General features: G+C 41.2%; 1 protein-coding gene across 1 annotated transcript in view; it reads left to right on the top strand.

The window, feature by feature from the left end:
- Nucleotides 1-8,072: 8,072 nt before the first annotated feature.
- Nucleotides 8,073-14,276, top strand: part of LOC311046963 (immunoglobulin superfamily member 22-like) — a gene marked incomplete at both ends in the record, with an annotated part of 32,742 nt that continues 26,538 nt past the window's right edge. Inside the window, 3 exons of the mRNA XM_084059542.1 lie at nt 8,073-8,277; nt 9,162-9,266; nt 11,838-11,974. Coding sequence (XP_083915668.1) covers nt 8,073-8,277; nt 9,162-9,266; nt 11,838-11,974 — 447 coding nt within the window. The remainder of the gene's footprint in view (nt 8,278-9,161; nt 9,267-11,837; nt 11,975-14,276) is intronic.

The following is a 14,276-nucleotide window of genomic DNA, read 5'->3' as shown; positions in this document are numbered from 1 at the left end:
AGAAAAGAAAGTGTGTGAGTAAGAGGAGGAGAGACCGAGCAGGTAGGAGACTTAGCTTTAGACGGAAGCAGCAGCCTCGCTGGATGGAACGGCAGCATCCTGAGTGGAGACGTTAAAGCCAGAAGCTACTGAACCTTGTTGTTATAACGCTACACCTGTGGAGAGGTGAACGGACCAGATAAAACCATGTAAGTTTTGTGTGTGAGTACTTGTATTACTATGCTAGTGAGCAGTGGTGGAAAAAGTACTCAAATTGTTTACTTAAGTAAAAGGATCAATACTGCAATGTAGAAATACTCTGTTACAGGTAAGTAAGTCCGGAATTCAAAATTTACTTGAGTAAAAGTAAAAACGTATTGGTATCAAAATGAACTTAAATAACAAAAAATAGAAAGTACTCATTATGCAGTTTTTCAAATGTATACAAATCTTTTGAAAATAGCAGATCTACAAGCTCACAACGCGTCGCATATAGCGACACGTTGTGAGCTTGTAGATCGGATACTTTCAAATAGCCGAAATGTATATAGGGCTGAAGTGGGTAATGTACTGTATGTTTTGTAATAATAATCCAAATCTACAAAGTAACTAAAGTTTTTAAATAATTGTAGTGGAGTACGAGTACAATATTTGCCTCTGAGATGTAGTGGAGTAGAAGTAAAAGTACAGAAAATTGGAGTAAAGTAAAAAAATACCTCAAAATTGTATTTAAGTACAGTACTTAAGTAAATGTACTTAGTTACACCACTGCTAGTGAGGGCCAAACTTCCCACAAGGACAGTGAAGTAGAATTTCAGAAGTAAACGTTGTGAGGACTGCATTGTGGTCCTCACAAGAGCAACCACAAGGACAGTGAAGTAGAATTTCAGAAGTAAACGTTGTGAGGACTGCATTGTGGTCCTCACAAGAGCAATGGTTTTAATGGTTAGAATTACAATTAGGAAATGATTCAGGTTGGGGTTAGGAGGATTATAGGTTTATAGTTTGGGGATGAAGTTATGCCTGATTTATACTTACTGTAATTGTGCGCTAATGTTGCGAACCGATGTGTTGTGAGCTTGTAGATCGGCAAATTTCAGTTTGAGGGTGGTTAAAAAACATCCTAAAATGCCAATTCAACATGCGTGCGTGCATGAGGGCTGAGTGATATGGACAAACTCACAATATTCTCACAACATTTTGACCCTAATACCTCGGTATCAATATTGTGACAATAATATACATTTTCTTAATTACATTAGACTAAAAATAGTAAAAATAGCAGTTCTACTTGCTCACAATATGGCGCATTGCAACGCGTTGTGAGCTTTGAAAGCATAATATGCTTTTACTTAAGCCGTATATTATACGGCTTAAGTGATTAAAACCAGAAATATACAGAAGGCTATATCGTCTCTGTCAGGTGGAAACCTTGTATGTCCAAAACGGTTATTTTCAGGATTCAAATTCAGAAACAGCAAAAGTAGCAGATCTACAAGCTCGAAACGCGGCGCGAGAGCTTGCGGTTCTGCTACTTTTGATGCTTTTGTGCGTGTTAATTTACAAAAAAACACAAAAAGTTAAAATATGGAGATAGGAGGTTTCTGCCCGACAGCAAAGATGTATAATATTGATATATTGCCCAGCCCTAGTGTGTGTGTGTGTGTGTGTGTGCGTGAATGCGTCATTGCCTTTGTGCTGATATTAAACAGGCCTTATGGAGCTGTTGGGGGGAAGAGCAGAAAGGCTGCTCTGCCGGTTACAGTGCAGAGATCAGTACGTTTCAAGAAAACCCAGTGAGAGAGCATTTAGAAATAGAGTTTTTAGTGTCAAGCTCCCTCTTCAGAGAGATGGCAACCCGCTCCGCCGCCTTTGAGCCATGTTGTGTTAACTACCTTTAACTACAGTATGAAGTCTCCATCAAAAGACTTATTCCGTAGCACCACATAAAGATGGATTTTTGTTTCGCTTCCGCTGGGAGTCATCAAAGCTCGCTGGATTAATTAGTTTTCTAACCCCGGCATGTTTGCCGCAGGAGAGAAAATACATGTTTATTGTTTTGCCACTCGGAGACTAATCTTTGAGTTAAAGTTTCCGCGTTCGCTCGAGAGAAGTAATGTGAGTTCGACTGAGGCTATATGTGCTCAAAGCACATTGTCACTGAGGGAAAAAATGGGCGCTTAGTCACTCGCTTAGTTTCTATACCGGCTCATGAATATAAGAGAGCTTGTGCCTGGTATTCCATTTTTCATTCGTGCACAATGGCGGCAAGACATAAAACACAGGGAGGCACACACACACCCACACACGCACACGCACACACCCACACCCACACCCACACCCACACACACACACACACACACACACACACACACACAGTGAATTGCACATCAGAACACGGATGTGCAGTCAAACACGTCTATGAAGCTATCTATGAAATCTAGATAACGTTTATGCATTATTATTTACTTTACTACACTTGTTAGCTTGTAATCTGCTTTTTCCCCCTTTTTTTACCGTTTTATACATTTTAATGTTTTTCTTTTTACATGTTTTTAATGTCTTCTGCCTATAAGGACATGTCCAATTTACTGCTTATTTAACTCCATGCTTTTTACACTTTATATAAATAATATTATCTCAACTCTAAATGATTGTCATGCACATCTTTATGCGGACGACACGATTATTTATTGTGTTGCTGACTCAGCCCAGCGTGCCAATATGAAGCTGCAGCTCGCATTTAATGCACTCCAGGATGCCCTGGTTGAGCTTAGGCTTGTACTCAATGCAAGCAAGACCAAGTTCATGGTATTCTCCAGGGCTAAAACTAAAACCACCAACCGTGACAATTTAACTATAAGCTCTTCAAGTGGCTCTATAATTGAGAGGGTCTCAGAATATAAATACCTTGGCATCTGGCTGGATGAAAAATTATCTTTTAAATATCACGTTGAAAACCTTGTCACAAAACTAAGACAGAAAATTGGTTTTCTCTATAGGAATAAAGCGTGCTTTCCTGCCTCCTGCAAAAAAACTATTATTGAAGCCACTTTTCTTTCTGTGTTAGATTATGGGGACATTATTTATAGGATTGCTGCCCCGTCGACTTTAAAGCACCTCGACACAGTATACCACTCTGCCTTAAGGTGGGTAACTGGTGACAGTTATGGTACACATCACTGTACTCTTTATGAGAACGCAGGTTTATCCTCACTCTCTGTGAGGCGTGATAAGCACTGGTATCTATTTATTTTTAAAGCTATCTCAGGAATGCTCCCCCCATATATTTGTAACATGTTGGATCGGAAGCCTAGTACCCACCAGACCCGTTCGAGTGACTTCCTGACGCTCAAGGTTCCATTTGCGAATTCAGAGCTAGGCAAGGCAGCATTCTCTGTCAGTGCTCCATCTGCCTGGAATGAGCTTCAGAAGTCTCTAAAAATCTGTTTACTGCCCTCATTGGGTCAATATAGAGCAATGGTTTCCAGCACCTTTGTACCAGACTGTAACTGTTTTATTTAATTTAATTTTCCTGTTCTTTCTTTGAAAAACTGAGTATTTCTATTCTCTGATTTTAATTATTCGATGTATGTAAATGTATTCCTGTTGATTATGTTGTATCTCGGCTACATTGAAAATGAGGGCTTGCCCTCAACTGTACTCCGAGTTGAAATAAAGGTTATGATGATGATGATGATGCTGCTGTTCTTCTTCATGTTGACAGGAGAGATGATCAGAGGAGCAGTGTTTGTACTGTTAGTCCCATGAGGACTGAACAATGGAAAGAGTTTCTCAGTGAAGGTGCAGCCAGTGAAAGAGTAGAGATGAACTCTAGTCTCCACATCATAAAAGGAGACCAGACCCTCCTCATAATCCACCAACACTCCAACTTTCTGGACCTCTCTGAAAGAGAGGAGGACAACAACAGGGTCAGCATTAGCCATATACTTATTTCTATTCGTCAACCTTATAGTCCAGTAACCATAGTTGGGACCCATTATGCTTTCATCTTTCCTGTTCCTGTTAAACCTTCCTGAGAATAAACTTAGTTTTCCTAAGACATTGAGATATCTAGAGGATCTCTCTGTGTTGTCTGGGAGATTTTTATTTACGTATCCACAACTCAGACAGGTCGAGTGCACTGTGTGCTGTATCAGGGTCCAGAGTTACACCCACTGCATATTGCTGGCTCCTCCTCAGCTCAGCATCACACAGCTTCTTCATCTCTTGACTGAGTGTCTTCTCCAGTGTCTTCTCCAGCTGAGCCACAGCTGTCCTCACTGTCCCCACATGTGAAGACTGATGGACCTTGACCTTTGTCGAGTCCTTGGTGGGTCTCCACCCTGTGTTGTTGGATTTGAAGTTATGGAGGTGGTCTTCAGTTTGTGAGTGCTGATTCAGCTCAGAACCTCTCTTCTCTAACTGAGTGACTACCTGTTGCAGCTCTGTAATGAAGCCTTCAGCCTGTTTCTCTGTTGTTTTCTGCTTCTCTTCAACCACATCAATGAGCTCAGCCTGGCTTCTCTCGATACAGCTGATCAGAGCAGTGAAGACCTGCACACCGACGGCTATGACTGCATCTGCATCTTTCCTGCTGAGCTCTACCGAGTGCTTGACCTCCTGAATCTTCAGTCGTCCGGCCCTGGACCATCTGCAGAATTTCAGCCTCGGTCTTTGCATCATATTCTTTTTTGAACTTGTCACTCCTGAACTGATCGGCCATCTCTGAGAGAACTTTATTAACAGAGAATTCTGGTCTCGTATGGAAGGTTTTGTTACACAGTGGACACTTGCACACATTAGTGTCCCAGTAATGTGTGATACAGGCTTTGCAGTAGTTGTGTCCACATGGAGTGGTGATTGGATCAGTGAACACATCCATACAGATAGAACACAGGAGCAGCTTTTCAGACAGGAGATTGTTGGCAGACCCCATTTCTACAAACTAAAAAAGAATAAAAGTGTAAAATCTAAATAAATAACTTTCTTTGTAAGAGAGAACGCAACCAGTGATACTATCGTGACTCTTCCGGTGTATATGTTCGATGATGCTACAATTCCACCGTTAAGCTGTGAAGATGTTGTGAAAGCTCAAGGATTCTTCTAGCAGGTGGGTGAAGAGTCAAGTAGGAGATGTGCATCGGAACGAGGTCTCTCTGTTTGGGCTCTACTATTATACCAGGCGCACCTGAACACTTTACATCATCGCTGTGATGTCACTATGACGACAAGCCAGCCCACACACAGAGGTCCGCACCCGCGGTTGATAAAAGTGATCAATAAAATCTAAAAAAATCCATTCTGTAGCTCACAGGCAGCCATTTTAGAGCAGCCAGGATGGGTGTAATATGGTTGCGTTTCTTTGTGTTAGTGAGTAATCGTGCTGCAGAGTTCTGCACCCTCTGGAGACGGGATATAGCCGTTTTGTTAATGCCTGAGTAGAGGGAAGTTACAGTAATCCAAGTGTGATGAAATGAAAGCATTCATGACTATTTCAAGGTCTGCAGTGGATAATGGTGATGTTGATTTGAAGTCCTTTCGCCCTGTGCTCGTACAGAGCAGGTTTCAAGGTCTTTACACTCAGGAGCAGGGCTGCATTGCTCGTGGGACGGCCTTGCACGCCGTGCAGGAACCTATTTGACCAGGAGCACGCGCAGGCACACGCATAGATTTAAAACAACTTTAAATTCACACCTCAACAAAGTTTACAAAGGCTCCCGACTCACATCAGGTGGATTAACATAGGAATGAGCCTAGATGCATATCAATTGTCTATTGTGTGACCTGTAGTGTAGGTGTTAAGCTACGTGCGCGTCACGTCATTAAAATAGAGTGCAACCGCGTTCCAATTCAGCATTGCAACACTGCTCAGGAGTGTGATGAATACGAATAAACTATTCCTAAAGTTGATGTCTCATTTATACTGTACAGGTTCCTATATCCCCACCAACAACAATAGAATTCAAAAGCTTCCAAAGAAAACCATGTTCCACACTAAAATTAGGAATGCATTAGAAATAAAGAAAGAAAGAAAGAAAGAAAGAGAAAAGCACTCTCACAAACTTCAGGCCTAGTCAGGAGGCTCCAAGAGAATCCTTTGTTTTCTTTGATCAACTTTTCCAAATAAATCCACCATCAGAATATTCTGATACTTTCTTTAACCCATTAAAACCTGGAAAGCATCCGTGTCATTTTAGATCTTAGTTACTGTATATACGTTTTTCTGTTAGGAGGCATATCATTGCTGTCGGGCAGAAAACACACACACACACACACACACACACACACACACACACACACACACACACACACACACACACACACACACACACACACACACACACACACACACACACACACACACACACACACACACACACACACACACACACACACACACACACACACACACAATGGAGAGGGTAGAGGTGTGCCTGAGTGTTTGGAGATAAGAACATGAGTGACAGTCACACTCTTAATTATTAGATGGTGGTGGGGGTAAGATACTTCCAGAGAGATAGATGCAGGTAATCTGCTTTGTGGAGGAGAAGACTTTTAATGTCTCTTAACACTTCTTTTTTTAAACACTTAACACCAGACACTGGCCCAAAGATTGTGTGCACAGACACACACACACACACACACACACACCGACATACACAAAGCTTAAATACACAGGGAGAGATAAAAAATGAAGTATGGACACAAGAGGGGAATTTGACGTTTCAAGATAGATCAAAAGAAAGGGTACAGACCGCCGGCTATTTCCCCTCACATAGCATGTGCGTGGATTACATTCATAACTGGATATTTGTCGGAGTGTGGCAAAGACACTGGCCAATTATAATCACTGCATTAAAGGCGTGTGAGACAGGGCAGGCGAGGGGGGTGAGGGATGGGCGGAGAGAGAAACAGCGTTTCAATCATGTTTGGGAGCGTGCGTCTGCAAACCACAAACCTAATTACCTGTAAGGCCAAGGGAGGCACCCTGATGGCACATGCCTGTGCCTGGTGCACACACATGCACACGCACACACACTCTTTTGCCTTTGTGAGTGCTCTTTGGGGTATTGAGGACAGCTGTGTATGAATATAGAGGACACAGTTAGGCTTGTCCCATTAAATTCCCTTTATCTAATGGAAGCAACGTGAGCCTACAGTACAATATAAAGCAGATAAACTATTAGACAGTAACAAGACCCAGTGGAGTATGTGAATTATGCTGTGCCATTCATCAAGGCCTATTATTAACTGAGCACACGGTATCGTTCGACTGTCGGGCAGAAACCTTGTATGTCCCGAAACCGTATACGTTTTTCTGGAAATGTTCCACTGGATACAATGTAGTTATTATTATTTATTTTTAAAGATATTTTGGGGGATTTTCTGCCTAGTACAGTAGAGTAGAGTGTCACAGGAAACAGGTAGAGAGAGTCTGGGAATTGAACCTGCGGCTTGCTGTCGGGCTGCATTAGAGCCTATATGTGGTATGCGCCGTAACCACTAGGCCATCGGTGGCCCATGTAGTTATTATTTGGTCACAGAAGCTCTTGTTAATATTTTTCATTGGTTCAATATTTACAAAAAGCCACAGATAGACTTAACCTCTTTCACTTTCAAAATGTTTCAAAAATAGCAAAAATAGCAGCGTTGTGAGCTTGTAGATCGGCTATTTTTGCTAATTTTGTATGACACTCTTTTATGACAAATTAAGTAGGGCATTAATTAATAAAGAAAAAACTATAAACGGTGAAATATGGAGATACAAGGTTTCTGCCAGACAGCAACGATACTCTCTCTCTCTCTCTCTCTCTCTCTCTCTCTCTCTCTCTCTCTCTCTCTCTCTCTCTCTCTCTCTCTCTCTCTCTCTCTCTCTCTCTCTCTCTCTCTCTCTCTCTCTCTCTCTCTCTCTCTCTCTCTCTCTCTCTCTCTCTCTCTCTCTCTCTCTCTCTCTCTCTCTCTCTCTCTCTCTCTCTCTCTCTCTCTCTCTCTCTCTCTCTCTCTCTCTCTCTCTCTCACCTGCCACCCACCTGCCATGTCCCAACAGCCCAGTCTCAGTATCAGCAGCACCAAGGTGACTTTGTACCGCCATGGCAGCAGAGCTGCGCCAGGCCAGCGAGGGCATGATGGAGCAGCAGGTAGGCGAGCAGAGGCAGGTGTCCGAGATGTCATCCTTCTCCACCTCCTCCACCTCCTCCCACACCATGAGCTCCTTCTCCTCCACCACCACCACCACCTCCTCCTCCTGCGGCAAGCTGCGTAAGGTCTACCAGAGCTTCTCCAAGACCGCAGAGGGTATGGCATCACATCTCCAGACAAAGACAGCGCATTTTTCCGTTACACTGGTCACAAGAAACGGTTTTAACCTCTTCACTAATTTTCAACCATATTTTCTTCTATTGGTCCTCACTAATAACACTCATAAGATGGCACCCTTTCCGTCTACTCACTCTGTGTCTCATTGGTGGGCTACGGACAGTTCAGAAACCTGCCTACGTCATTGGTAGGGATTCCAAGCTAATACAAACTACAGACTTTCTCTTCCTTGAAAGTTAGCATTGTTTGAAAAGGACCAAACCTGCCTACCGATGACATCACTGGTAGGCAGGTTTCTGAACTGTCCACAGCCCTCCTCTGAGAGACAGAGTGAGTCGACAGAAATGGTGCTATATTGGAGCATTAGTTAGGACCAATTATATGAAGATAGGTTGAAAGTGATCCTTTAAGCTGAAACTAGCAAACATAGCTACAATTATTGATTTACAAGCTCACAATCGGCACATTGCATAGCATTTTGAGCTTGTTTATATCTATTTATAAAAGATTTTGACAATGACATTCCCCAAATAGGGACGCCAGTTTTTTATGTGTTCAACAGGCTTTGCTTAACACTGTTAATAAGGATAATTCCTTTTAACAGGTCGTTCATGAAAGTCCTTGCGGTCTTGTTTCCAATGAGAACCTGTGAGCAATTATGTTCATCAGCACAACCCTAAACAGGTGGCACAAGGAGCGATAATGTTTATTTTCCAAATCGGAAAAAAAACATCCAAACCACCCTTTTAACCACCTGGCACAACGACAAACTAATTATTTGTTGCAACATTATCTAAATGGTATACGTATGGTGTGTGTGTTGTTGCTGTACTTAATCTCTGTGTTACTTGGTGACAATCCAGCCACCGCCGAGGCCTTCAGCCAGGTGCAAACATCCCCCCGCATCCCAGAGGGGGAGTCTGTCCCAGATTTTGAGGAGAAACCACGCCCTGTCACTGCCCAGGAGGGTGAGTTAGCGGCTCCCTCTTTTTCCCCTTTCATCTCGAAACTCTGTGAAATTGCAAAGCAGCACCATCTGCATAACCCCAGCATCTCTCATCCCCTTACTTTATAACCCATTCAATGCGGGAACGCATCCGTGTCATTTTAGATTTGAGCTATAACCATTATTTTTATACTTTGGCTGTACAAAAATAGCAGAACAAGCTCATAAGTGCTGCACTATGAGCTTGTAGATCTGCGATTTTCTCTTGAACTGTGCAAATCTTTGAATGCATATATTTTTTGAAACAATATTTTTTAACTCAAATCTTTGCTTCTGAGGGAGTCCCTGGAACAAAATGTTTTGAGATGGGGGTCAGCGGCCAAATGCATATAATTTTGGGTGGTCCTTGACATGAAACAGTTTGAGAACCACTGATATTAGGCTATAGCAACATACAGTAAGTGTTTCAAAAAACTTGGTGGGATTTAGAAGACATAAGTAGAATCCCCAGAAGCAAAGATTTGAATTACGCTTTTAAAAAATATATATATATTCATAGATTTGCACAACTTTTCAAGATTTAAAAAAAAATAGCAGATCTACAAGCACTCGGTGCCGCGCTATGAGCTTGTACTGTATATCTGCTATTTTTGAATAGCCAAAAAAATGTAAAAAGAAATGACACCGATGCGTTTCCCGGTTTGAAAGGGATAAACAGGCCCGAGCTCCCGGGACACGATCATGAAAGCACAAAGTAGCTGTGCTTGGAACTTTCTTTGTGCTCTGGATGATGACCTCTGGGCAGGGGGAAAGAGAGTCTGTACTGTAGCAATTGCTTTGAACAAATACTGCGGGCTGCTGTAGCATTGGAAGCCTTATTTGCGCCGTCTCTGACTGTGATTTATAGATCAAGGGGCCAAACACACAGCCCAAATTATACTAGAACTCTGCAGATTATAGCATTATCATTTGTTAGTCGTGGTGGACAGTAACACAGTACCGGTACATTTACTTGAGTACTGTACTTAAGTTTTTAAAAAATAGAAAAGAAGAGTATTTGTACTTTATTTAAGTATTATATATATATATATATATATATATATATATATATATATATATATATATATATATATATATATATATATATATATATTTATTTATTGAGTATTATGTTTTGGATAGCTATGACTTCCACTCCACAACATTTCAAGGACAAATATTGTACTTTTGATTCGACTACATTTCTAGGAAGGGAAAAAGTGCATGATGAATATGGTGAAAAGTAGCAGATCTACATGCTCCCAACATGTCACATTGCAATGCATTGTGAGCTTGTAGATCTTCTATTTTCACTATAATTGATATTATTTTGAAATTCCTGGAATACAGCACTGTACTATTTTAAAAGCAAGTATACCCTGCTGAAAAAAACGACGGTGACCAGCTTAGACACGGACACGCGAAATGCATGTATAAAGACACTAAGAATTGTGATTTAAAGAGTGTTTCAGCGACCTGCCTCCTTCAGATTATGAGATCAAAGTAACATAATGCATCATAATTCAGACTTTTTCATTAGCATTTATACCTCTCTCTCTGTGCCTTCAGTTTCTTTGGGGTCAGGGGAGGTTTGGCCTCCCTTTTGATGGTTGAGCACTCGACTTTGAGGATCCTCCTTATTGTTTTCAGGGTAGCTGCCCCACAAATGGCCTCCAGTATCTCCTTGACAAAGAGAGAATCTTTTGTATGTGCCTGTGCAACACATCACACCCTATGTGGAACAGAAATGAAAATAGATGTTTTAGAATAACATTACTCAGCATTTTCATTTTGTATGACAAATGTAGGTACACTTAGTTCAAAACATGGTCTAACTGTTATAAATAGTGTTCTGGATGTATCCCACACACACACACACACACACACACACACACACACACACACACAATAACACAACAGCCATTGATAACAAGCTCGAATGCAAATAAATATCAGTGTCATTATGACAAATTAAAATAGACAAGTTCACATTGTCTCATCACGTAGGCTACTCGTCGTCGCTTCCGTACACACGCACACACACACACACACACACACACACACACACACACTGCATTAGCCTATCATAAATAATTATTGTCATCAAAAATCCTTTATCAAGACAAATAATAAATACATTTATGTTCCTAGTCTAACTTTGCTCGAGCTAATTAGCAACATGCTCGCCACCTGGTCCGACCTAGTTAAAGCCTACTTGGCCTGGCCTGTTAAGTGGGGGGACAGGTGGCGTGAGTTAAAGTTAAACAATTTGGCTAGAATCAAATAAAACAACTAATATTTCTACCTTCTACACCAAAGGTTAATGGGAAAACACTTGAAGACTCCTGAGTCCTGACAATCGCTGCAAGTGACTCGAATGGAGTTCTCTGCACGTTGCCAGATTTTGCGAGAGAAACAAGCAACAAGGCCAAAAATAAGCAGCCAGGCCACGTGATTTAACAGTGAATGGTCTAATGTTGTTTTAGAGCAGTGGTGCTTCTCACACATTTTAATTTCAAGGACCCTCAAAATTAATATGTATTTGGTTTTTTAGATGAAAAAGCTGTGTTCAAGGCAAAGGTGACAGGAAAGCCTGAGCCCAGAGTGACCTGGGAGAGAGCCAGCGGACAGCCACTGTCTGATGGGACCATGCCTTTCTATGACAGCATCAACAAACACCATATACTCAAGGTTTGCCTATACATACTGTACACAGCCTGTAGTCTACAGCAGTGGTTCTCAAACTTTTTTATGTCAAGGACCCCCAAATGAATATATCTACAGGCCTATGGCTTAACCCCCATCTGAAAATATGTTGTGCCACAGTGCCAGGGACCCCCAGTAGAGAAGATTTGTGAAAACAATTCAAACACAAAATTGTTCAAAAATAGCAGATTGTGCTGCTATTTTTGAATAGCCACCCTATAAAATATGGGTATGGTTCAAATGATTGTGATCTGTAGTATACTAACACATTTTGCTGGGGACCAGACTATAGAAATCCTTAGACGGACCCAGGCCTACACCACTGGTTCTCAAACTTTTTCATATTAAGGACCCACAAATTGATGTGTATTTGCCTGCGGACCCCCATCTGAAAATGTTTTGTGCCAGGTACCCCCAGAAGCAAAGATTTCAGTTAAAAATGTTCAAAAACTTACAGCACAGAATTTCAAAGATTTTCCAAAATAGCTACAAACTCATAGCGCCATTTAGCCAAAGTATAAAATATGGTTCAAGTGATTAAAATGATGACGCTATATTAACACATTTTGCTGGGGACCCCTTCCTCCCCAAAGGACCCCTGGGGGCCCCCAGACACTACTTTGAGAACCAATGTGGTACACTACAGTAAGCAAGTTCATTGACTAAAAGGTGAATTCTACCTCACTTGGTCACACAAGATTGATTGTGGTAATATATATGCCCCACTTACTGTACTTTTGCATGGCATGCTGTTTTAAATCATAACTCCACAGTGTTTCCACGTGGTGGAGTCTTATTTTTAACCCGCGTGTGCACTGTGCATGGTAGGTGAGCATGGGGTCTATGCTATTTTTCTGCATTTCAGAATGTATGCCTCACAGTCGCAGCCTCGATGTATATCGTCTCTGTCGGGTGGAAACCTCATATGCCCAAAACTGTTACTTTTCAAGATTCCAATTCAAAGATAGCAAAAGTAGCAGATCTACAAACTCAAAACATGTCGCTTGCAGATCTGCTACTTTTGATGCTTTTGTGTGAGGCTGTAGTATGATGAAGTAGGGCGTTTTACAAAAAAAACACAAGTTAAAATATGGAGATAAGAGGTTTCTGCCCGACAGCAACGATATAATAGTACTGGATGTGGGTGTGAATTCAGAGATATGTCAGATATGCGTCGTGCTCATTCTGGTTCTCCAGTATAGACAGTAAGTAGCTAATCTAACTATCTAATCTAAAGATAGCCTGATTTAATAAGTACATTTACTCAAGTAGGCTACTACTATTTTCAGCATCTCAGATGTAAATCTGATATAATTCTTTGACAGCTTTAGTTACTAGTTATTTTTCAGATTTAGATGATTGTTAACCACTCAAACCCTCTATTCTTAAAACAGAGCTGGGTTACAACTGTACATCTACACCAAATCTCTTCCCTACAAATAGCCGATCTACAAGCTCGTAGATCTGCTATTTTTTTGTCAAGTGTTCCCCCCAGAAAAGGCATGCTGGGGTTCACGAGGTTACTACAAACATACATTAACTGATAGCCTACATTTTGATGTATTATAGATGTACATAAAGGAAACATAAAATAAGCCCCACCTTTACCAGCAGCAACATTGAAGTGATGAACACATTAATGCATAAGTAATAACAATTACTGCATGAGTAATTTTACATTTGGTAGCCTACTGTAGTATACTGTAGAAGTATGTTTTGGTGCCAATACTTTTTTTAAAGTAACATTTGTAATGCAACTTTACTTTAACAGGGAATTTCTACATTGTGGTATTGCTACCTGGACCCCCAAATTGATATGTATTTGTCCGTGGACCCCCATCTGAAAAGGTTTTGCTAGGGAACCCCAGAACATAAGATGTATGTGTAAAAAAAAAATATCAAAATTATTCAAAAAAATTCAAAAAAATTCAAAAATAGCAGATCTACAAGCTTGCAGCGCTGCGCGAAAAATGTAACCCCCCTCCCCCCCAAGAGAACCACTGATTTAGGCTAAGAAGAGAAGAATCTGAGTATATTTCTTCCAGCGCTGTTGAAATCTACTGATTAAAGACATGAGAGGAGAGAGAAAGTAGAAAGAAACCCAATTCTCTTGAACAGGCTGCCAATAATAAACCCGTTCTACCATCCTAGCACAGTCACCTCATACAGCACGCCATGCATCATGCGGAAAAGTACATAGAAAAAAAAAACTCTGATCCTTTTATCTATATAACCACTCTGGAGTGGATTTATATGCCATCTCCTTACCAGCCGGGGAGCTTAAGTG

Source organism: Gymnoscopelus microlampas (genome assembly GCF_963454915.1).
Source record: "Gymnoscopelus microlampas genome assembly, chromosome: 6".
NCBI classification, from domain to species: domain Eukaryota; kingdom Metazoa; phylum Chordata; class Actinopteri; order Myctophiformes; family Myctophidae; genus Gymnoscopelus; species Gymnoscopelus microlampas.
Note: the sequence above shows the minus strand (reverse complement) of the source record. Positions and strands in the feature narration are given on the sequence as shown.